At 42.5% G+C, this 25,431-nt stretch overlaps 2 protein-coding genes and 1 non-coding gene across 4 annotated transcripts in view; 1 reads left to right on the plus strand and 2 right to left on the minus strand.

The window, feature by feature from the left end:
• Positions 1–7,003, minus strand: part of Nudt13 (nudix hydrolase 13) — a 41,404-nt gene extending 34,401 nt beyond the window's left edge. The window contains exon 1 of the mRNA XM_042690139.1: positions 6,774–7,003. The gene's annotated coding sequence lies outside the window, so the exon portion shown is untranslated. The remainder of the gene's footprint in view (positions 1–6,773) is intronic.
• LOC122116617 lies at positions 4,494–4,623 on the minus strand. The gene has a single exon (XR_006149001.1). It is a non-coding gene; the product is annotated as a small nucleolar RNA SNORA33 (small nucleolar RNA).
• P4ha1 (prolyl 4-hydroxylase subunit alpha 1) overlaps positions 6,257–25,431 on the plus strand; it is a 65,874-nt gene continuing 46,699 nt past the window's right edge. For both annotated transcript variants that reach the window (XM_042690136.1, XM_042690135.1), the window contains exons 1-4: positions 6,257–6,411; positions 20,103–20,209; positions 21,423–21,519; positions 25,205–25,356. In XM_042690136.1, the coding sequence (XP_042546070.1) occupies positions 20,134–20,209; positions 21,423–21,519; positions 25,205–25,356 (325 nt within the window). In that variant the 5' untranslated portion in view covers positions 6,257–6,411; positions 20,103–20,133. The remainder of the gene's footprint in view (positions 6,412–20,102; positions 20,210–21,422; positions 21,520–25,204; positions 25,357–25,431) is intronic.

Consider the following 25,431-nt stretch of genomic DNA (forward strand, 5'->3'; position numbering starts at 1 on the left):
CCTAATCAGTTAACTGAGGATTCTGTTTAAATGTCAGTTCTTCAGCCATACTCCTTGAGTTACTATCTATAATTGTGTCTCTCATATCTTCCATTTTTCCCTAACATTTCCTTAGTATTTTCATTTATAAAACATTTGTGTAGGCTGGGAAGTTGGCTCAGTGGTAGAGCGCTTGCCTTGCATGCCTGAGGCCCTGGGTTCGATTCCTCAGCACCACATAAGCAAAAAGAAAAAAGCCAGAAGTGGCGGTGTGGCTCAAGTGGTAGAGTGCTAGCCTTGAGCTGAAGAGCTGAGGGACAGCGCTCAGGCCCAGAGTTCAGGCCCCACGACTGGACCCAAAAAATAAAAATAAAAAATAAAACATATATGTATTTCGTAATTTTGTGGGTCATTGATTTTCTTAGAAGGAACCCAGATTCTATGACAGCAGCAATCACATTCCTAGCTCTTAGCATAGTCCAGCTTAAAGAGTCAGGAAAACATTTAGTTGTTAGTTGATGAATGAATTCCCAAGTGCAAGTTTTAATTCTAATAAAATTAAGCAGAGAATACTTAATGAAAGCTTCATCTATAGCCCAGTAGAAGTATTTTAGATACACAGTATGTTCCCTAAGTATTTATTCAATGCATCTTAGATTATTAACTAGATTCCACATTTTCTTCTTCCAACTCACATAGCATTTTTCTAAAATATTTCTTCCACCATCATCATTAATTACCCAAAGAACTACTATTACTTATTCTTCTTTTCTATTCTTTTCTAGGTCCAAGACTGGGACTCAAACTTTGTACTTGATGTTTTCACTCGTTGGCTGGTGTTCTACCAACTAAGACATACCTCCAACCCCACTACCCAACTATTGCCTATTTTTATCAAACTTAGTTTTTTTCATTCTTCTAACTCTGAAGTAGCTAGTGTATCTCATAATCCTACAATTATCTTACTATCTCAAATTATTTCTAATGTTTTCACGTATGTGAATGTCAGTTGTTTAAAACACCTTCACCAAAGGTGTACATCTTTCTTCTGTTTTGGCATCCCCTCTTTTCTTGGCCACCGATAGTCAAAGAAAGAGACCGTTATTCAAAAATGTGAGATAAAATGAAGCTCACTTGGTTGCTATGTATAAAAGTACTCAGCCTCTTTAATGTAAGCTCTCTTTTATGTGTGTGTGTGTGTGTGTGTGTGTGTGTGTATGTGTGTTCCTGGGCATGAAACCTAGGCCTTCCTGCATGCTAGATAAGCAACACCCCTAAAGAAAGGTGGAGTTTAGGGATTGACTAACTTTGTAAATGAGAGAGGGTACATGTGAGGCTTAAAAGTATAATACCAGCCGGGTGCCAGTGGCATGCCTGTAATCCTAGCTACTCAGGAGGCTGAGATCTGAAAATCATAGTTCAAAGCCAGCCCAAGTAGGAAACCATATGAGACTCCTTATCTCCAATAAACTACTAGAAAACCGGAAGTGGTGCTGTGGCTCAAGTGGTAGAGCCCTAGCCTTGAACTGAAGAGCTAAGAGACAGCGCTCAGGCCCAGAGTTCAAGCTCCACAACTGGCGAAAAAGAAAAAAAAAAAAGATACTAGAGCAAGACTGTTTCTATTTGGCTGACTTCAAGAAGTATGAAGATCATCACTGATTGTTTGCTTTAAAAAAATTTTTTTAAGCCAGGTGCTGGTGGCTCACACCTGTAATCCTACTCAGGTGGCTGAGACCTGAAGATCATGGTTCAAAGTCAGCCCAAGCAGGAAAGTCCATGAGATTCTTATCTCCAATAAACCACCAGAAAACTGGAAGTGATGCTGTGGCTCAAGTGGTAGAGTGCTAGAGTTGCAAAGCTGAGGACTAGGCCTAGAGTTCAAGCCCCACAACCAAAAAAAAAAAAAAAAAAAATTTAGCCAGGTACCAGTGGCTCATGCCTATAATCCTAGCTACTCAGGAGGCTGAGATCTGAGGATTGTGATTTGAAGCCAGCCTGACAGAAAAGTTCCTGCGAGACTCATCTCCAGTTAACCACTTAAAACCCAGAAATGGTGCTATGGCTCATGTGGTAGTGTCTAACTTGAGCACAAAGAGGCTCAGGGACAGCACCCAGGCCCTGAGTTCAGGCCCTGCAGCAGACAAAAATAATTTTCTTTTTTAAAAAAGAGGTTTATTTACTAGAGTTGTTATTGATCTATTAATTCAGTTTAAATCACTGCTAGGCTAGACACAGTTGGCTCACATCTGTAATCCTAGCTTTAAGAGGCTGAAACCATGAGCTGGAAATGTGGCTTAGTGGTAGAGTGCTTGCCTAGCATGCATGAGGCCCTGAGTTCGATCTCTCAGTACCACAAAAACAGAAAAGGCCAGAAGTGGTACTGTGGCTCAAGTGGTAGAGTGCTAGCCGTGAGCAAAAGCAGCTCAGGTATAGTGCCCAAGCCCTGAGTTGAAGCCCCAGGACTGGCCAAAAAAAAAGAGGCTGCGACCTGGAAGGTGGAAATTTGAAGCCAACCCAGGCAGAACAGTCTCTGAGAGTTCATTTTCTTTTTTTTTTTTTTTGGTGGTGGTGGGACTTGAACTCTGGCCTGACCGCTGTCGCTGTGCTCTTCAGCTCAAGGCTAGCGCTCTACCACTTGAGCTACAACGCCACTTCCAGTTTTCTGGTGGTTTATTGGAGATAAGAGTTTCACGGACTTTCCTGCCTGGGCTGGCTTTGAACCTTGATCCTCAGATCTCAGCCTCCTGAGTAGCTAGGATTACAGGCGTGAGCCACTGGCGCCCGGCGAGAGTTCATTTTCAATTAACCTATAAAAAGCCATATTGGAGGCATGGTTCAAGTGGTTTAGTGCCAGACATAACTAAGAAAGCTGAGTTCAAGCCCTGGTACTGCATGAAAACAAAGAAAATCTTCTGTTTACTAGTTGTTACCATAGCTGTAGAAGTCTTTTTTTTTTGTTGGTCGTGGGGCTTGAACTCGGCTTGGGCACTGTCCCTGCACTCTTCAGCTCAAGGTAGGGCTCTACCACTTGAGCCACAGTGCCACTTCCAGTTTTCTGAGTGGTTTATTGGAGATAAGAGTCTCACGGACTTTCCTGCCTGAGCTGGCTTTGAACTGTGATCCTCAGATCTCAGCCTCCTGAGTAGCTAGGATTACAGGCGTGAGCCACTGGCACCTTTAAGTGTTTTTTTCCTTAAGAATACACACACACACACACACACACACACATTTTTCTAATTATATATACACATTCTTTTTTTTCCATAGTGGGATTGGAGGCAAGGCTTAGTTGGTAGAGCACCAGTGAGTGAAAGCATCAGGTTCCAACTTTAAGCCACTGGTGTCAGACTTACATTCAACTTGTTTTTAGATGCAGAAGAGATTGCAGTAAGTCTAGAGTGGCTCTGCTTTTTTGCCTTATCATTCAGAGGGCAGCTATGTAATTTATTTTTTATTCCTCCAGATAAGCTCTTCCTTTCCTATTTTTTTTTTTTTTTTTGTCGGTCATGGGGCTTGAACTGTGGGCCTGGGTGCTGTTCCTCAGCTCTTCAGCTCAAGGCGAGCACTCTACCACTTGAGCTACAGCGCCACTTCCAGTTTTCTAGTGGTTTATTGGAGATAGGAGTCTCACGGTCTGTCCTGCCTGGGCTGGCTTTGAACCTTGATCCTCAGATCTCAGCCTCCTGGGTAGCTAGGATTACAGGAGTGAGCCACTGGCACCTGGTTTCATTATTTGTTGAGGACTGAATCCAGTGCTCCCAAATGGTCAGAGCACACTTTTTTTTTATGCTTGCACAGAGGACACATTCAGATAACCAGAGGTCTGGCCCTGCACCTTTCCTGTTTACAGTCGTGGGTGGGTCAGCACAATGGGTGGTATGAGTATTCTTGGAAGCCTGGGACAGCTGGCATAAACTACACACGGGAGAGACTACGGGTTACAAAAATACATCTCACTAAACTCAAACCAAATGTAACCCTAATTCAACTTTATATTTTACAAAATGCTTGCTAGCTACTCCAACACCACTAGATAAGAGGAAGCTTGGCAGAGAGGAAGTCACTGAGAACAAAGATTGCTGTTAAAATATCGGACTTTTACAGATCTTACAAAAGCATATGATCATGTGAATGTATCACTAGGACTCCTTCCAGGGACTTGGAAAGGGACAGTGTTAATGAATTCTGAAGCTTCAGTTTCACTGGCTTCACAGTAAATCTGCCAGTCTGGAGCCATTCTTTAGTCTCTGATTTCTTTACTCTTCTAAAAAGTATTTGAGAACTACAAGAAGCCAATTTGATGTGATATCTGTCAACATTTACCTGTATTAGGAGTTGAAATATATAAAATACTCATTTAAAAACAATTATAAATGTCACACATTAATGTAAACATTTTTTCTTCAGAAAAGATCACATGCTTCTTTATTAACATTTTGAAGTTTCATTTAAATTCTTAGCACTATTTATACTAACTACTGACATCTATGAAATTGCTTCCCAACATTTAAATTTGTTAAAACCATTTTCAGGGATCTTAACTTTAATTGACCTTAAGACTTGAGTATCTCGACATTATTATTGCCAGCTTTTCCTAAATCTCTGCATATACACATTTAGGTAAGCCAACTCACTGGCTGGCTTCATAAACAATATTTTTTATTTTTATTTATTTATTTATTTTTTGGTCAGGTCATGGGGCCTGAACTCTGGGCCTGGGTGCTGTCCCTCAGCTCTTCAGCTCAAGGCTAGCGCTCTACCACTTTAGCCACAGCGCCACTTCTGGCATTTTTCTTTTTGCTTATGTGGTGCTAAGGAATCGAACTCAGGGCCTCATGCATGCAAGGCAAGCGCTCTACCACTGAGCCACCTTCCCAGCCCTCCAAACAATATTTTTGAATGAAAGTAACTTTCCAAAGCAAGAAGAATTTACAGAAAAGTAGGGGTATTTTACATTGCTGCAAATCTGTTTAATGTCCAGCTTAAGATTCTCATACCAGTCCTGCATGCAGTCCATTGCAATAGCACAGGCTGGGCAGTGTCAGGAAAAACTCCATTGTATTGTCTGTCTTTAGTGAAAGGGGCAGAGTCTTATCTTTGACCTTGTTGACCCCTGACCACATTTTGAAAATCATTTATTTAAATATCTGTACTTTGAAGTTGCCTGGAGCTCTCAAGCATCCTTTTATCTGTTTTTGTTACTACGTAATGAACCCTACCTCCCAGGTTACTGTCAGTTGTTAATTATTGCTTTGCTTTTTAGCCCTATGGAAAATTTTAGAAGCATTTTTTAAATGATTAACTCTTAGAGAAGTTATGCGTTTATTGACAAGGGGGAAATTACCTTTTTCACTGTCTGCTTCCATTAGTATGGCTCTCTTTTAAGAAAATGAGTAAAACCAAACACAACATCTGCTGTCTTACACGAAGGACTTCATAGTTTCCTTTTCCTTCCAGTCCTGGCCTCCCTAGCACACACCAGCTCGAGGTGCTGGGTTGGTGCTGAGACCGAACGAACCCTGGGCCTCAAGTACGGTAGACGAAAGGCCTACCATTGAGAAACCCTTAACAACAGATTCTAATATTTACCCCTATTTAGGGATGCTAGGCCACGAGGTAAGTGCTTTACATGAATTATCATTTAATTCCCATAACAATCCTAGGAGACAGATAACACTGTAATTCCTTTTCGCAGATAATACCCAGTGGAGTACTGGGGTGAGTCTCGAGGACCATCTAACCCTGGAGCTCTATTGCCAAGAGATAAAAGTTTAAAAGGTTGGGAGACAACGAAATTCCAGAAAGATGAATGGAGAGGAGGGACCATGTTTGAAAGCAAAAAGGCTTTGGGGCCATCACAGAGACACCAAGACCAAACGCATCATATGACTTCTCTCTCCAATATTCCTTTCTGTTTTATTTTCTACACGTCTATAAGCCTCTTCCCATTTCCAAGGAATGTCTTTGCTGGCGGCTTCAGCGGTTAGACCGGACAGTGACCCTGAAATTAAAGCGCTAAACTTGAGGGCGGGGGTAGTGCGGGGGAGGGGGAGGGGGGGAAGTCCCCTTGTAACCACGGTAACGGCAGCGTGGCGCGCGCACTGCGCAGGCGCGTTCCCCCTCGGGCGCGCCTGCCCCTCCCCGGCGAGGGCCAGCCCTACCCCACCTCCCCAGCCACGGGCTCCACAAGCCGCTGCGGGTGGAGGCGGGAGAGAGGCCGGCGCGGGGCGCAAGCGCACTCGCGGGGTGCTGTTGTGACCGGGCTCACGTAGCAAGCGCGGCCGTCGCGGCCTAGTGGTTATAAAAGGGCTGACGGGCTCCCTCTGCTGCCCAGTCGCGCCGCCAGCGGGCTGAGGGCACGGGGTGGGTAGCCGGAGCGAGCGCGGTCTTCTGTGGCTGCGGAGCGTGCCTTCCTCGCTGTCCACTCTCCAGGTGAGACGTTCCCCGGACCTGGGCGCCGAGGCGCAGGCCCCACGGCGGCCGCGGACGCCCTGGTGGGGAGGCCGCAGCGGCCGGGCCTCCCCGCTCCGGTGGGATGGCTCGGGGGCGGGGGTCGCCCGGGAGCCGCAGAGCCTTCGCTGCCGACCAGGCCCCTCGCCTGCGACCCACGACCCCCGGCCGCCCCCGAGGCCGGGCCGCCCCGCGTCGCGCCCCCTCCCCTCCTCGGCCCCCGTCCCGCCCCCGGGCCGCCGGGGCTGCGGCAGCCTCAGTCCCCGCCCCGAGACCAGAACCTTCTTGAATGTTCCTTCGCGGGAAGGACTCGCCCCGCGGGTGGTGAAGAGCTCGGTCGGTACCTGGTCCTCCCGGCGAAGTTGAGGGGACCGCGCGGGCGGGGGGCGAGCTCGGGGCCGCCGCAGCCGCAGATGGTTTCCAGGTGGCGGTGAGGTGAGGGTTCTAAAGCTCGGAGCGGGAGCCCGGGCTCCCCCGGGTCGGGGAAGCGGACCTACCCGGAAAGTTCGGGCTGCTCATCTGTTGCGCGCCCCGCGCTGCCCGAGCGGCTGGACGCAGCCTGGGGGCGGGAGCGGCTGTCACCTCACCCGTGTCGGGGAGCTGGGGGAAGCCGGGCTGCTTCACTCTTCCTCCCCAGGAATCCCTCTCAAGGTCCGAGAGCGTCTCTCCTCTCTCCTTTCTCTGCCCCCCTCCGTAGCTTCCTCTACCTTCTCTTTCGACTTCGCATGGTTGCCCACTCCATAGTTACGTGAGACTTGAATTGCGTTAGATGACTGGACCCCAGATTAGGTTTCAAGGGGGGAGGAAGATGGTTCAATTACGAACCCATTTCTCTTAAATCGAACCTATGGAGTACAAATCAGTTTTTAGATGCTAACATATCTTATTTTTGAGCTAATATGCATTTGTAATATCAGAGTGTCATTGTGATGTAGACGGTAATAAGATTTCTGCAAAGAATCGAGAAGACTGGGAAATGTGCACTATTTTAAGAAAGGGATGAAGCAGCAGCTAGATCCACTTTTAGGAACGGATCAAAAAAGGCCAGAGATTTGGTAATTTCGACTTCACTGCTCCTCAGAGCTGTGGCTCTTGGAGTTTTCCTTGGAATGCACTCCGAAGGGATGAAATAACCACTACGTGAGTGGGGGAGGGGGAAAGACGTGGCAGCAGTGTTCTTTCATCAACTTTTTGCTCACTTTTTTTTTTTTTTTTTTTACGGTTCTGGAAAGAAACGTATTTCCCTTTTGAGCTTATGAATGGGGCTAGATTCCTAAAATAATCAGATGAAAAATTAAGCCTCCACAGCAGGAACGCTGGAAATTAAAAACATATTTAAGGAGAATTTGTAGGGTTTTTTTGGATTGATTTCTATGGATAGGTACCTTAAGTAGGGAATAATCAAGCTGAAAGGGAACAGTCTTGAATATGTTTTCCGTTGGTTTAAAATGATTTTTCTTTAACTTCAGCTTTTAGTCTGTGCCATTTCAGAATCTTGGAAATTCAAGCTTTTTCTTCCTGTGAGAAGCATAGGTTTAATGACTTATCCCTAAGTCACATCATGTCATGTCAGTTGTTGGTTTTGAAACATTGTGCTTTAAGCCCTTCTAGTGATTTTGATAGCTGATGACAAAAGTTTCTTTGAATTATATAGACTGTCTAAGAAAAGGTCTACTTTCGGCTCTCTTGGGTGGGTTATGCTTTCCACTGACTTACTAAAATGAATTACTTTGAAGCAATGAAACCAGGAACTTTGATAAGAGGTTAATTACATTGGTCATTTTGTGTGTTGGGAACTTAGCTGGTAAAATTGATAAAATATGTACAACTTTTAATAAGTACAAAGAAAGCAATACAAATGATTATTGCAAAAAGAAAGCATATTATTTGTATAGTCTACATTGTTGGAGGAGCTTGGCTTTTTGGTAAGAAGATAGTGACTTTTTCTTTTTTTTGGGTCCGGTTGTGGGGCCTGAACTCTGGGCCTGGGTGCTGTCCCTCAGCTCTTCAGCTCAAGGCTAGCGCTCTACCACTTGAGCCCTAGCGCCACTTCTGGCTTTTTTCTTTTTGCTTATGTGGTACTGAGGAATCGAACCCAGGGCCTCATGCATGCAAGCGCTCTAATACTGAGCCACCTTCCCAGCCCTGATAGCGACTTTTTTATTAACTTAGTTTATTACATACTGACAAGCCTGTATGTCCCAGCTGGCTTTGAACTGTGATTCTTATCCCTGCCACCTGAGTAGCTAGGTATATAGGTGTAAGCCACCAGCACCCAGTTTACCCTAATAAACTGTTTTGTTTTTTTGGTCTTGAGGCTTGAACTCTGGGCCTGGGCACTGTCCCTCAGCTCCTGCACTCAGGGCAAGCACTCTACCACTTGAGCTACAGCGCCACTTCAGGTTTTCTGGTGGTTAATTGGAGGTAAGAGTCTCACGCACTTTCCTGCTCGGGCTGGCTTTGAACCATGGTCCTCAGATCTCAGCCTCCTGAGTAGCTAGGATTACAGGTGTGAACCACCAGTGCCCAGTTCCTATTAAACTTTTGCAAAAGTGTCTTAAAAGTTAACAGGTTGTTAGAATGTTGATTTGCGCAATTGTTAATGAAAGTATATCTGTCTTGTTGTGTGGTCTCCCTCCTTCATATTGTAACCTATTTTAGTTTTTCATGCTGAAGGTGGACTAGGCAAGCAAAAATAAAAATTTTATTGCCCTTGGAATGCTCTTCTTGCTGTGAGATCTTGCATGTATACATCTATTTCATTTTGTGCTGGTACTGGGGCTTGAATTCAGGGCCTAGGTGTTGTCCCTTAGCATTTTCCCTCAAGGCTAGCACTCTGCCACTGGAGTCACACTTCTACGTCCAGCTTTTTGCTGGCTAATTGGAGATGCATCTGAGACTTTTTCTGCCTGGACTGGCTTCTAACTGCAATTCTTAGATCTTAAGTCTCCTGAGTAGCTAGGATTATAGGCGTGAACCAGTAGTGCCTGGCTGAATTTTACAATTAAACCATAATGAGGTATATGTATATAAATACATGAATATGAAACAAGCCAAATAAACTTTTGTATGCATATAAGTGAAACAAAGATTGTGTTTGTTTTACTTAATGAAATTTGTTTATATATACTGAAGTTATTCTGACATTGGTTTTCCTTTAGTTACCTAAAGAAACAAGAAATTCAAATTACTCTTTTTTTTTTTTTTTTTTTTTGGTCCTGGGGTTTGAACTTTGGTCCTGAGCTCTGTCTCTGAGCCTCTTTGTGCTAAAGGATAGTACTCTCCCACGTGAGCCACAGTGCCACTTCCAGCTTTTTTGAGTAGTTAATTGGAGATACGAGTCTCAGGGGAACTTTTTTTTCCAGGGCTGGCTTTGAACTGTAATCCTCAGATCTCAGCCTCCTGAGCAGCTAGGATTACAGGTGTGAGTCACCTGTGCCCGACCTCAAATTACTTTTATTTAAGCCACACCAGCAATATTTGAATTTGATGTAATGAAAACATTCCTTTTTCAAAAGATTTGCTGAGGGCTGGGAAGGTGGCTCAGTGGTAGAATGCTTGCCTTGCATGCATGAGGCCCTGGGTTCGATTCCTGAGCACCACATAAGCAGAAAAAGCCAGAAGTGGGGCTGTGACTCAAGTGGTAGAGCACTAGCCTTGAGTGGAGGAGCTGAGGGACAGCGCCCAAGCCCAGAGTTCAAGCCCCACGACTGACAAAAAAACAAAAACAAGAAAAAAGATCTTTAGAGGTGATCAATATGACTATTAGTATATTGGCTAAAAATACACTATGGAGATTCACGCTTCTTACATAATTGTCATCAGTGAATGAGTACTATTCTTGGGCTTCCTCTTCCTGCTAGTGCTTTAAGTAAATGTGTCAATGTGTCCATGTTTTAGTGGTTTACAGCTCTCTCACTTAAATAGTATTTTTTTTTACATCAAATTAATATTCTCTAATGCACTGTCTTATTGGACAAATGAGCTCTATTATAAGAGAAAATTGTAACCTAATGGTTTTATCCATATACATATCTACAGTTAAGTTCAGCCAGTTTTCTTCCATTGTTTAAACATGTGATAATAAAACACTTTATATTCATTTGTTTTCCATTGTATAATATATCTAGTAGATAATATATAAAGAAAAGATGTTTGCTTAGCTCACAATTTTGGCAGTCCAGAAACCCGTCTTCTGCTTGGCTCTAGCAAGGGCCCCCACCCAGGTGAATGGCATCATAGTATGTGTGTGTGTTTATGTATGTATATGTATGTGCCTATTTTTTCTTGCCAGTCCTGGGGCTTGAACACATTGCCTGGGCACTGCTTCTGAGTTTCTGAGCCACAGCACCACTGCACCACTTGTAGCTTCTTCTGTGTATGTGGTACTGAGGAATCAAACCTAGGTCTTCATGCATGCTAGGCAAGCACTCTACCACTAAGCCACATTCCCAGCCCATAAGAATATATTTGAAAGTGATGGTTATATGGTGAGATGGGAAGCCAGAAAGATTCATGGGGAAGGCTCATTCTTTTTTTTCTTTTTTTTTGGGGGTCTGGTTGTGGGGCCTGAACTCTGGGCCTGGGCGCTGTTCTTCAGCTCTTCAGCTCAAGGCTAGCGCTCTACCACTGGAGCCACAGCACCAGTTCTGGCTTTTTCTGCTTATGTGGTGCTAAGGAATCGAACCCAGGGCCTCATGCATGCAAGGCAAGCACTCTACCACTGAGCCACCTTCCCAGCCCCTTTAAGATTCTTTTTCTTAGTCCCCAACTCGGTTGCTAAAATAAGTCTTCATGCTTTCTTTCTTTTTTTTTTTTGGTCAGTCGTGTAGCTTGAACTCTCAGCCTGGGTGCTGTCCCTGATCTCTACCACTTGAGCTACAGCACCCACTTCTGGCTATTTCTGTGTAATTGGTGCTGAGGAATCAAACCCAGGGCCTCATGCATGCGAGACAAGCACCTTACCACTGAGCCACCTTCCTAGCCCCAGTCTTCATGCTTTCTAACCTTGAATTCTCTGAATTTTAAAGAATGATTATTTCAGTTAAGAAAAATGTTGAAGATCTTTTCTACAACTATTTATAGCTAATAAAAAGAAAGCCAGGCACCGGTGCCTATAATCCTAGCCACTCAGGAAGGTGGCTGAGATCTGAGGATCTCAGTTCAAAGCCAACCCAGGCAAGGAAAGTCCATGAGACTCTTCAGTTAACCACCAGAAAACTGGAAGAGGTGCTGTGGCTCGAGTGGTAGAGTGCTTGCCTTCAGATGAAGAGCTGAGGAACAGTGCCCAGGCCCAGAGTTCAAGCCCCATGACCGACCAAAAACAGAAAATAAAAATATATATACAAAGACTGGACTAATGTTTAATTTTAGAGACACCATCCCAAAGATGTGATTAGTAAGCTTTTATTGCATATTTATTATGTACTGAAAAAATAATTTCTAGAAATCCAGAATGGAAGACAGTTACATTTTTATGTCTGAGAGCAAATACTGTTTTACATAGACTCAAGATTTCTTGTAACTTTTTCTTACACTTGATTGTATATTAACTATATTTGCATATCCACTTCTTCAAAAAATCAGCATGTCTTTATTTGGGACATTATAGCATTACTTTGTGTTAACCTTCATTTTACCCCATTGTTCAAAACACCCCTTGCCATTTTTAAAAAATTCAGACAAGATTTTATTCATATTCAAATGTTGCATAAAGCCATATTCAAGGTTTTAATTTTTAGCAGTTATTTGTTTCAGCTAGCCTCAAAGATATTTTGACAGTAGATCTCAATTTAGTAAGCTTTTGATATGCCACTGGGCTGCTGTGCAGTGTGCTTTCAAGTCACCAGTTCTGCTGCTTCAATGATGGTTAATATTGCTTTCATTGTTGCTGCTGCTTCACACTACTTCTTTGCTTTTCTTTGTGTTACAGTCTCAGCCACTATATTAATGATAAAAATCAAAAGCAGGCAAGAAAAGGTCTCTTGAGAGACCTTTTCTTCTGCCTAAACTTACAACATTCAGTGGTAGCACAACTGATCCACAAAGTGAGCTGAAGCTGGGCACTGGGCACTGGCTTATGTCTAATCCTAGCTATTAAGGAGACTGAGATTGGAGGAATAAGGATTACTGTTTGCCACTACAATCTAGCCTGAGTAGGAAAGTCTGTGAGCTTTATCTCCAATTTCTGAGCTTTATCAGAAAGCCAGAAGTGGTGGAATATTAGCTTTAAGCAAAAAGTAGCTCAGGGACAGTGCCCAGGCCCTGAGTTCGAGCTCAAGAACTGGCACAAACACAAAAAAGCCCTCCCACAAAGTGAGCTAAACAGTCTGCCTATATAGCCACAAAGAAGATGTGCTAAGGACATCTAGCTCAGTTGTGGAAGTCTTTTTTTTTTTTTTTTTGGTCCAGTCGCAAGGCCTGAACTCTGGGCTTGAGCGCTGTCCCGCTAGCGCTCTACCACTTGAGCCATAGCGCCACTTCCGGCTTTTTTCTTTTTTTTAATGTGGTGGTGGGGAATCGAACCCAGGGTCTCATGCATGCAAGGCAAACGCTCTACCACTGAGCCACCTTCCCAGCCCAAGGAAGTCTCTTTATACAAATGGAGAACTGTTGTTTGTACAATAGCTACTCTTGGTGGCCGTCCTTATGCAAATGAAGTAGCCCAGGCTTTTTCCTGTGATCTGGGGAAGTGCTTCCCTCAGACCTGGGACAAAGTAACTGCTGGGTCATCTGAGTGATGTAGTTAGTGAAGGCAGAAAGAGTTGGTGTAAGCTGTTGTTGAATAGCTTACTCCAGATATGCATAGAGTGAGTCTAAAGCAGATGACACTGACATGAGGGCAGTCTACCTGCCTAATTGGCAGCCCTTTTCTCAAGGTAGCCAGGCACATCTTATAGGCTATCAAGTAGGCAGTTAAATTGCCCATTTGCAAGTCTTAACGTATTTACAAAAGCATAACATTAAAATGAATACTTACAATAAAGATTTTTCATTGACATTAACAGCATTTGAACAGTATTTAATGTTCTAATAATGCTATCACCTGCCTCAGTGACGGAGAGGTGAATCCCTACTGTCCATGTCACTGAGCATTCATACACCGATCTTGTGCAGAAGGCATTCACTTGTGTGTGTGTGTGTGTGAATGAGAGAGAGAGAGAGAGTAGGAGTGGAATAGCTACAGCATACAATGATAGGGAAATAATTTGTTTTTCAGTTAATAGCTTGTCTTTTTTGTTCCACTGTGTTTAAAGGAGTGGGAACTATATTCTCAGACATGTCTTTGTAGAAAATCTGAAAGGCTATTGAAAAAACAATCTGGTGAATGAATGAGTTTGCAAGGACAGAAGATCAACATACAACCGTCAGTTGTATTTCTAGATAATGGTAACAAAAATGGAAATTGAAACTTCATCTCAATGGCACTACAACCATGAAATACCTAAAGTAACTACACAAAATACATGTTAAAATGTTACAAAACTTGGAAAACAATGTTTTGCAATATTTTGCAGAATTATAAAATATAGTATATTCATGAATTGAGTGACAGAATTTTAAGATGTCCATTCTTTAATCTGTACATTCAATACAATTTCAGTCTAAATTTCTGACTTCTAATGTAGATGTAGATGGGCTATTTGATGATTTGTACCCTCTTGCAATTTTGGTCCTGAATTGAGGCTTGAGATTTCCACTTTTCCAAGTTTTTTTCTTTCTATACCCCTAGAAACACATTTGGTATTAAATCCAGCTATCCTTGTGTTCTTGCCCCATGACAAAAGTAACATTTCTTCTATGTCATCTGTTTGCCTGATCTCCTAGGCACTTTATATAAATGATTGCTTTTGGTAGAGTTCTTAGGGCTTGAACTCAGGGCTAAAACTAGCACTGTCCCTGAGCTGCTTTTGCCCCAGGCTAGCACTCCACTACTTGAGCCACAGCGCCACTTCTGGCTTTTTCTGTTTATGTGGTACTGAGGAATTGAACCCAGGGCTTCTCATGCATGCTAGGCAAGCGCTCTACCACTAAGCCACATTCCCAGCCTAGAGTGCTAGCTTTGCGCAAAAAAGTTCAAGAACAACCACAAAAAAAGTACAATTAAGTCACATGTATTCATAAACTATATCTTTGATATGGAAATAGCATTTATTGAGTGAATTCTTACGCAAAAATATAAAAGTTATGAGAAATGTATTTCAGTGGAAACGAGTGAAATATATGATAGGGTTAAATATGTGAGAATTAGCTGGGCACTCATGCCTGTAATCCTAGCTTTTTAAAAAGGCTAAGATTTGAGGATCTAGGGTTAAAGCTAGCAGGGACAGACAAATCAGAGAGACTTACCTCAAATTTTAAAAGAGGTGTAGCTCCTCTCATTGGGGCATAAGTATGATTCGAATTCATGGAATCCAATTAAAAAAATGAGTTTGCTGAAGGATTATTTGGAAGAACAGAAATATAATCTAGTTCTGTTAGTATTGCTCTTAGTTGTCTTGGAAAATCCATCCTGCTTAGTTTCAAAATTATGTCTACCGGTCCTGGAGCTCACACTCAGGGCCTGGGTGCTGTCCCTTATCTTTTTTGCTAGGGCTGTTGCTCTACCACTTGAGCTACAGTTCCACTTCTGACTTTTGGGTGGTTAATTGGAGATAGCGACTTGCCTGCCTAAGCCGTCTTTGAATCTCAATCTTCAGGTGTCAGCCTCCTTAGTAGCTAGGTAAGCCTCTGACACCTGTGTGCCTAATGTAAATGTGGCACATTGTGATGGCCTGGTTTTGGAACCTCAAGTTATGTGAATCATGAAAATTGTCACATAAAATGGAAACACAGATCTTGGGAGGACCAAGAGTTGATTATGAAAGTATGAGGAAGAATAAGCAAGCTGTATGTGTGCACACACACACACACACACACACACACACACACACACACACACACACACACACACACACACACACACACACACACACACACACACACACACACACACACACACACACACACACACTAAGAACAACTGTGGAAAGTGAAGAGATTGTTAAAAGGTCCCAGGTGTCAGTGGCTAACGCCTGTAATCCTACCTACTTAGGAGGCTGAGATCTGAGGATTGCAGTTCAAAGCCAGCCCAGGCAAGAAAGTCCCTGAGACTATCTCCAATTAACCACCAGAAAACTGGAAGTGGCGCTGTGGCTCAAGTGGTAGAGTGTTCGCCTTGAGCTGAAGAGCTGAGGGACAGCGCCCAGGTCCAGAGTTCAAGCCTCATGATTGACCGAAAAAAAAAAAAAAGGTCCCTATGAAATTTATTTTGTTGGTCATGAGAGGAGCCCAGCCCTGTGAAAAAATTTAAAAAAACTTTTTATTAAGGTGTTGTACAGAGGGCTTGCTATCTCATAAGTCAGATAATGAGTACATTTCTTTTTTTGGACAGTGTCACCCCTTCTCTTTCTCCTACTTTCCCTCTCTTGTCCCTGCCCACCAGTTACATAGTTCATTTTCCTGTGGAAATTTTTTAATGTCTGAGAAAGTTTAGAAAGAATATCAAGCATTCTTGAGTCTCCTTTATTAATTTTTAGATGATTTGTCTGGAAAAGACAGACTTTTTTAATGTTGCAACATTTTTCTTGGAAGAAATGTGACTCTGAAAGGATAATAGAATCATTTGCCAAGAGTTCTCTTCTAGTAATTCATTGAATAGCTTGTACTTAAAATTCAATGAACCCTAATAACTCAATACTGGAAATATTTACAATGTAGTAGAACTTATAAAGTCTGTGCCCAGGTTTGATTGAACTATTGAGTTTGTAGAGCTGGATTTTCCTGGAAAAAATGCTGTAGAAAGTTTTGTGTTTGGGTAAATAGTAATTTGGCAACTTAGTTCCCCCCGCCCCTTACCTGAGAACATGTTGTTCTTTAAGATTTCTTTCATGTTCTTTTTTTCTCCTTATAGCTTAAAAAAATATAGTGTGTATTGTAAACATTATGTAATATAAGTGTATGCTTCAGAATTATATAATGAAGTTCAGTTAACAAATTGGCAAATTTGGGCTGGGAAGTTGGCTCAGTGGTAGAGCGCTTGCCTTGAATGCCTGAGGCCCTGGGTTCGATTCCTCAGCACCACATAAGCAAAAGGAAAAAAGCCGGAAGTGGCGTTGTGGCTCAAGTGGTAGAGCACTAGCCTTGAGCTGAAGAGCTGAGTGACAGCACCCGGGCCCAGCGTTCAGGCCCCACGACCGGACCCAAAAAAAAAAAAAAAACAAAAACAGGCAAACTTATTATCAATTTTTTCACAACCTTACAGCACTGAGTTTTATCCCAGTATGTTTATCTTTAATTCTTGTTGGGCTTTCTTTTCTTTTGCTTATGTGGTGCTGAGGAATCGAACCCAGGGCCTCATGCATGCAAGGCAAGCACTCTACCACTGAGCCACCTTCCCAGCCCTGCTTTCTTATAACTTTTAAAATTCTTTGCTTTTAGATATCCGGTAACTTTTGTTGTTCGATCATTTTTTAACCTGGGCTGGAGGTGTGGCTGTAGTGGAAGAATGCCTCCATGGCAAACAGGAAGCCCTGAGTTCAAACCCCAGTACCGACTTCTGGGGGGAAAAAGATTGAAAAAACTGCTTAATCTTGCAGAATTTATTTCAAAAACATATTTATTTCAAAGCATATTTATTCATCTGAATAACACTTGGACTATCAGTCTTAAATGCAATTCTCAAATTAATGTATTAGAAAAATGTCACCTGAAGCTGCCTTTTAAAATATTTTTGTAAGCTTATGGTTTTTGATTCATTGTGAGGTTTAAGAACAAAGGTGATAGACTTTTGTGACAGTGTATTTTAGCAGTAAAGAAATAATCTTATCTGGGAAATCTGAACTGATTAGAACTAAAAGTTTAGGCAGCATTTGTGATTAGCATTTTGTTAGTATAGTGAAAGTATATTTTCTGGAAGTAGTATTCATTCATGAAGAAAATTATGGCAGAGATCTATTTCAGCAGTGAAAAAATTCTTGGCTCTTCAGTCTCTAGGGTATTTTGCAAAGGGCTTTTGCTTTGGCAGGAATCTTAGAGAGGAAGTGTCTGCATCTGCTGCATTCTAGAAGCCTTCCCAAAAACTACTGTAAGATAGCCAAGAAAGCAGTGTATTTCACTACTGTGCAGTTTTAGAAGTATCTGGAAACAGCCGGGCGCTGGTGGCTCACGCCTGTAATCCTAGCTACTCAGGAGGCTGAGATCTGAGGATCGCGGTTCAAAGCCAGCCCGGGCAGGAAAGACCGTGAGACTCCTATCTCCAATAAACCACCAGAAAACCGGAAGTGGCGCTGTAGCTCAAGTGGTAGAGTGCTCGCCTTGAGCTGAAGAGCTGAGGGACAGCGCTCAGGCCCAGAGTTCAAGCCCCATGACCGACAAAAAAAAAAAAAAAAAGAAGTATCTGGAAACAGCAACTTGAGGGAGGAGATTTAGGAGTTCTTCTAGAATGTCATCACATGGTGATCTATTTTTTGAGATTCAAGTTAGGGGGAAAGTGAGTTTATTTTCCAGTTGTTGTGGAACAGAGAACTTTCCCTTTGGCCTGCATTGAGCCTGTTGGTTTAAGTGAAGTCATATAGGAAGAATCAGGTGCCTGCACAGAGGAACAAGGTGGCAAGCCCAAGTAACCAATGGAATTGTCTGTTATTGGGGCAGACTATACTGTAATAGTAACTTACTGTCTTGTAAGAGGAGCACAATAAGAATGTTAGCAGTTTTAGCTGGGTACCAGTGGCTCACGCCTGTAATCCTAGCTACTCAGAAGGCTGAGATCTGAGGTTCAAAGCCAGCCCGGCAGGAAAATCCATGAGACTCATCTCCAGTTAGTCATGAAAACCAGAAGTGGTGCTGTGGCTCAATGTGGTAGAATGCTAGCCTTGAGCAAAAATGCTCAGGGATAGCACCCAGGCTGTGAGTTCAAGCCCCAGGACCAACAACAACAAAAAAAGTCAGCAGAAATCAAGATAAAGCCTTTCTGTGGTTTAGTTGACATATTTCCATAAAGAATCCTCACTAGAAAATTCCATTACCAGGGACAGAAAGAGCAAAAGGACAGAAGGGCTTTGCTACCAGTAAAGAGAAAAGGGAAAGGAAAAAGCCAGACTTGATGGCTCAATCCTGTAGTCCTAGCTGCTTGGAAGTGGAGATTGAGGTTTGAGGCCAGCCTGGACATAATCTTTTTTTTTTTGGTTGTTGTGGGGCTTTAACTCTGAGCCTGGGTGCTGTCCCTCAGCTCAAGGTGAGAGCTCTACTATTTGAACCACAGTGCCACTTCCGGGTTTCTGGTGGTTAATTGGAGATAAGAGTCTAATGGACTTCCCTGTCCTGGCTGGCTTTGAACGATCCTCAGATCTCAGCTCCTGAGTAGCTAGGATTACACGCATGAGCTACTGGCACCGGCTACATAAAAGTTCTTGAGACTCCTCAACCAGTAGCTGGGTGTGATGGTGGGAAGCACAATGGCAAAGGGAAGCATAAATAAGATAGTAGTTCAGGCCAACCTGTGCACAAAGTGAGACCCTATCTTAAAAATAATCAATATGATGGGAGGAAGGGATGGTAGGGGAAAAACAAAGGAGGAGGTAACAATACTTGATAGGAAATGTACTCATTACCTTGCTCATGTAACTGTAATACCTCTGTACAGTATTTTTACAATTAAAAAAAGTATTAAAAATAAAACGAAAAGTGACTAGCAGAATGGCTCAAGTGGTAAAGTACCTTCTTAGTAAGCATGAGGCTCTGAGATTAAACCCTAGTACCACCCCTCTCAAGAAATAGCATCATTGAGATACAATTCATATACCCATTTAGTGTAACTGATTTACCACCCCTCTCAAGAAATAGCATCATTGAGATACAATTCATATACCCATTTAGTGTAACTGATTCAATACTTTCTCAAAGATTAACCATTGGTCAACTCAGTTGTAGAACATTTTCAGATTTCATCAACCATTAATTGAATTTATTCAACCATATAGAGGAAAGATGATATAAGTTAGGAATTTTAAGGATTAATCAGAAAGCTCTGAATTTTTTTTTTTTTTTGGTCAGTTGTGGGGCCTTAACTCTGGGCCTGGGCGCTGTCCCTCAGCTCTTCAGCTCAAGGTTAGCACTCTACCACTTGAGCCACAGCGCCACTTCTGGCTTTGTCTGCTTATGTGGTACTGAGGAATCAAACCCAGGGCCTCATGCATGCAAGGCAAGTGCTCTACCACTGAGCTACCTTCCCAGCCCTACCTAAGCTTTTTTGTTCAAGGCTAGCACCTCTCGAGCCTCAGCTCCTCTTCTGGCTTTTTTGTAGTTTGAGATAAGAGTCTCACAGAGTTTCCTGCCCAGGCTGGCCCAGTTCTCAGCCTCCTGAGCAGCTAGGATTATGCCTAACTGGGAGTTGACTTTATTTTTAAGCATAAGTTTTCCAGTAGTAACAAACGTTCATTTTTCTCTGCCAAAAGCATCAAAGTAGTATTCTATATGAAAACTAAGAAGTTAACTATAGAGTTATTAAACAGCTTTTATAGATTAACATCAGTTCAATTGGCAACCTTGGAGCCTAACTTTCTTTTTGTTCCTGGGAATTAGTAGGTAGCCATTCCTTTTTTTTTTTTCTCCTAACAGCTGTATTTTTCTTGTAGGTGTGTGAACCTGTAAACTTTGTCTTCCAAGATGATTTGGTATATTGTACTTGTTGGGACACTACTTCCCAAGTCTTTGGCTCATCCAGGATTTTTTACTTCAATTGGTAAGTATTAGCTAGTTTTTGATTTGTACTGTTTTGCATTATAAAATGTTAAATTTTTAGTATTTTTACATCAGTGAAAACATGAGTAATCCCATAGTTTACTTTATGCTCATCTAAAAGGGTCCTCATATATATTATATATATATATATATATTTGTTTTGTTTCTCTTTATATTATTTTTAAAATGTTTTGTTTTTCTTTAAGTTTGTTATTTTAAAATGATGCTGTTTAGAAGCTTAAGAAAATTTAGAAAAGCATACAGAAGAAATTCCCTGATTAATATGTCTAGCAAAAATATTCTAAACTTTTTTTTTTTTTTTTTTTGCCAGTCCTGGGGTTTGAACTCTGGGCCTGGCCTCTCCCTGAACTTCTTTTGCTCAAGGCTAGTGCTCTATCATTTGAGCCACAGCACCACTTCAGGCTTTTTCTGAGTAGTTTATTGGAAATAAGAGTCTCTCCGACTTTTCTGCCCAGGCTGGCCTTGAACCATGATCCTCAGATCTCAGCCTCCTGAGTAGTTGGGATTACATGAATGAGCCACCATCGCCTGGCCTAAACATTGTTTTCTAACATGCTTTTTCCATTTAAGAGTTCATTGTGATCCAGGTGTTGTGGCTCATACTTGTAATCCTAGCTACTCAAGAGGCTAAGATCTGAGGATTTTGGTTCAAAGTCAGCCCAGGTAGACAGATCCCCAAGACTCTTATCTCCTATTAACCAGAAAAAAGCCAGAAGTGGATGTGTGGCTTAAGTGATAAAGCACCAGCTTTGGCCAGAAAAAGCCAAGTGAGAGCACAAGGCCCTGAGTTGAACACTATAGCTTAAATATTAGAATTGGAACACATGATCAGAGAAGTTTTGGCTTTCAGTTATTTCCTCCCATAGGATGAAATATTCTCAATTGTTCTTATTTTACAATGATTGTGTATATATACATGTGTGTGTGTGTGTGTGTGTGTGTGTGTACATTTGTTGTTGTTTTTTTGCCAGTCCTGGGGCTTAAGCTTAGGGCCTGGAAACTGTCCTTGAGCTTTTGTTGCTCAAGGCTAGCACTCTACCTGTTGATCCATAGCACCACTTCTGGCTTTTTCTGTGTATAAGGTACTGAGGAATCAAACCCAGGGCTTCATTTATGCTAGGCAAGCACTCTACCACTAAGCTAGCCCTGACTATGAATATTTTGATAACCTTCTTCCTTTCTTTCCCTTATAGGTCAGATGACTGATTTGATTCATACTGAGAAAGATCTGGTGACTTCTTTAAAAGATTATATTAAGGCAGAAGAGAACAAGTTAGAGCAAATAAAGAAGTAAGTAATACATATTTTACTTATTGTGATTCTGATCTACTTGGGGAAATAGGTGTGTGTCTGTGTGTATGTGTCTCTGTGTGTGTGTATTAGCTAAAACATTCTTTGAGGAGAAATGAAAGTAATTTGTCAGTCTTACAAAATCAATTGTCTAAAACAAAAACATAGACAGCACCATCCTAAGCCTAGGCCAGGAATCATGTATGTCTTAGTGACAAAAACATCTTAGGGGAGGAGAGAGAGATTTTTGGCCCACAGATTTAGATTCAGTCCATCATGGGTGGAAGGACTCAGAAGAGCAGAACAGCTCACATCACATCCCTCAGGAGACAAGAGTGCCTCTACTACTTACCTCATACTTTTCCACTTTTACTCCATCTACAACCCTTGGCCTATGGTATGGTGCTGTCCAAATCCAGAGTAGGTCTTCCTTTTTTTTTTTTGCCAGTCCTGGCACTTGAACTCATGACCTGGGCACTGTCCCTGAGCCTCTCTGTGCTCAAGGCTAATACTCTACCACTTGAGCCAGAGCACCTCTTCTGGCTTTTTCTGTTTATGTGGTACCGAGGAATTGAACCCAGGGCATGTTAGGCAAGCACTCTACCTCTAAGCCACATTCCCAGCCAAGGTCTTCCTCTCTAAATCATCTCTGGAAATTGTCTCACAGACATACTCAGAGGTGTGCTTTACTAATCTCTTAAAGATTCTCAGTTTAATCAAGTTGACAGTCAAGATATAATGTTGTAATTATGACCTTCAAAGAGCAAGATAATCCATCGAGGCATAGTTAAAGATAACAAAAAATGGGGCTGGGAAGATGGCTCAGTGGTAGAGTGCTTGCCTTACATGCATGAGGCCCTGGGTTTGATTCCTTAGCATCACATAAGCAGAAAAAGCTGGAAGTGGCACTGTGGCTGAAGTGATAGGGTGCTAGTCTTGAGCTGAAGAACTGAGGGACAGTACTCAGGCCCAGAGTTCAGGTACCATGATAGACCAAAAAAAATTGTTTATACTGTTTACATCAGAAAAGCAGCCTGCGACTACCTTGTCCTGGGCTAGATACCCAGAACCAAGAGCAGCCTCTTCCACCAAACCTCCAAGCCTCCAGCGGGCAGCCCTGACCTTTATTAATTGGTCTGCAAACCACCAATTAGTCGGTCTGCAAACCTCCAACCCCAGACCTTCAAAGCTCCAAAGGGGAAGGCTTCTCCTTTTCTTTCCTTCCTCCTCCTCTGCAGGCCTCTCCACTCTCTACAGGCCTGCCCTGCTCTCCTCTGGTAGATGCCTCTCTAGAGGAATGTCCCAAATGGCCTCTTGAGGCGGCCCCAAATGAACTCCCCAGGCCTGCCCTGTTCCAGTAGGCACCTCTTGCCCTCTTTCCCTCTACCTGCTGTCTCTCTCTCTCCACCTTCTGTCTCTCTCTCTACCCCTGTGTCTCTCTCTCCATCCCACTGCTCAGAACACGCAGCCTATACATAGGACACCAAGCAGTGACATCAGCCTCATCGCGCTGCCCCCTCCAGTGGGCCAGGCTGCGGGCTGCCTGATCATCGGGATCTGGCTGGTTATTACATTGTCAAGGTTAACCATACAATATTTAGGAACATGGAATAAAATAAGAACAGGAACTAATATGAGCAGTTGGCTGACAATTTTTAAAGCGGTACTAATATCTTCTGTCTTCCTATAATCTCCCCAATCTACCTGTCTGCTGGAGCATTTTTCCAATTCCACTTAATCCTTCCCTCCTAGGGTTCCACTTTGGAGTTTATGGTAATAAATGCAATTGGTAGTATTTAATAGACATAGTTTTACTGGTGTTAATTTTATTGACTTAGGTTCATAGTCATTTCTGACCTGAGAATTTTTGCCTTTAATAAGTATCTCAGAATTGAGATACTTATTTATTTCTAGATTCTGAATGGAAACATTTTTTTTTTTTTTTTTTTCGGTCGTGGGGCTTGAACTCTGGGCCTGGGCACTGTCCTTCAGCTCTTCAGCTCAAGGCGAGCGCTCTACCACTTGAGCTACAGCGCCACTTCCGGTTTTCTGGTGGTTTATTGGAGATAGGAGTCTCACGGTCTCTCCTGCCCGGGCTGGCTTTGAACCGCGATCCTCAGATCTCAGCCTCCTGAGTAGCTAGGATTACAGGCGTGAGCCTCCAGCGCCCGGCTGAATGGAAACATTTTTGTATAAACTAAGCTGAGTTCAGTGGCATGTGCTTATACTTCTAGCTACTCAGGAGGCTGGGCAAGAGAATAATTTGTGGACAGCTCGGGCAACATAGCAAGACCTGGTTATTTAAAAAAAAAAAAATTGAAGTCAGGTGCTGGTGGCTCATGCCTGTAATCCTAGCTACTTAGGAGGCTGAGATCTGAACATCATGGTTCAAAGCCAGCTGGGGCAGGAAAGTCTATGAAACTCATCTCCAATTAACTACCAGAAAAACAGAAGTGGTGCTGTAACTTAAGTGGTAGAGTGCTTGCCTTGAGCTAAAGAGCTCAGGGACAGTGCCCAGACCCAGAGTTCAAGCCCCACAACCGACAAAAGAAGGATGGAGGCCATGGTTCAAGTGGCAGAGTGCCCATCTTATAAGCACAAAGCCATGACTTTAAATCCCAGTTAAGACCAAAATTGATGAGTTTTTTAAAAATATAAATCATTTGATTCAAATGAACACTTAATTGAGTTTTAGTTAGGCTAATTTTTAATTTGTAATAGTAAGTTATTTGGTCTGTATGATCTATGGGGAAATTGATTTTTTTAATACTTTAGAGGAATCAGATCTCAAGTTTCATTAAGACAAGGAGGTTCTATTTACTGTAGCCATTGGGAGAAAAAAAAATCTTACATTTTGCTTTTACCAAGTTAGAGTTTATCCATAGATTTTTCTTTTCTTTTTGTAGTACTGGGGTTTCGGTGTTTAGGATTTTTGTTTGCCAGGCATCATTCTACCACTTGACTCATATCTCCAGCCTTTTTGATTATTTTAGAGATAAGGTCTCACTTTTTATCTGAAGAGTTCTAAACTGCAGTCCTCCTATTTAGGCTTTCTACTTTACTTTAAAAGGAAGTTGTAAGGCGAGCGTGTTGGTGGCTAACACCTGCAATCCTAGCTTCTCAAGAGGCTGACATCTGAGGACCATGGTTCAAAGCCAGCTGGGGCAATAAAGTCTGTGAACTCTTATCTCTAATTAACAATCAGAAAACCAGAAGTAGAGCTGTAGCTCAAAGTGATAGAGCATTAGCCTTGAGCAAAAGAGCTCAGGACAGTACCCAGGCCTTGAGTTCAAATTCTATGAATATTAAAAAAAACAAAAACAGGGCTGGGAAGGTGGCTCAGTGGTGTAGAGCACTTGCCTTGCATGCATGAGGCCCTGGGTTTGATTCCTCAGCACCACATAAGCAAAAAGAAAAAAGCTAGAAGTGGCACTGTGGCTCAAGTGGTAGAGCACTCGCCTTGAGCTGAAGAGCTGAGGGACTGTGCCCAGGCCCAGAGTTCAGGCCCCACGACCAGAGCCCCCCCCCCCCCCCCAAAAAAAAAAAAACCCAAAATAACAAGAAGTCATAGGTATAATTATAATTCACAAGCCTTTAATTTCATCTGTTTTTTTTCCCAAGTGTTTTATTCAATTGTGTTTTCCCTTATTAAGTGCATGTTTACTCTATTTTTTATCTTCTACAGATGGGCAGAGAAGTTAGATCGGCTAACTAGCACAGCAACAAAAGATCCAGAAGGGTTTGTTGGGCATCCTGTAAATGCATTCAAATTAATGAAACGCCTCAACACTGAGTGGAGTGAATTAGAGAATCTGGTCCTCAAGGATATGTCAGATGGTAAGTCTATTTATGAGCCAAAAAAAAAAAAAAAAAGGAAATATTGCTCCCACCTCTAGCAAAAATGCCAGCTTT

This window comes from Dipodomys spectabilis, unplaced genomic scaffold (genome assembly GCF_019054845.1).
Source record: "Dipodomys spectabilis isolate Male_0828 unplaced genomic scaffold, ASM1905484v1 ptg000136l, whole genome shotgun sequence".
Classification (NCBI taxonomy): Eukaryota; Metazoa; Chordata; class Mammalia; order Rodentia; family Heteromyidae; genus Dipodomys; species Dipodomys spectabilis.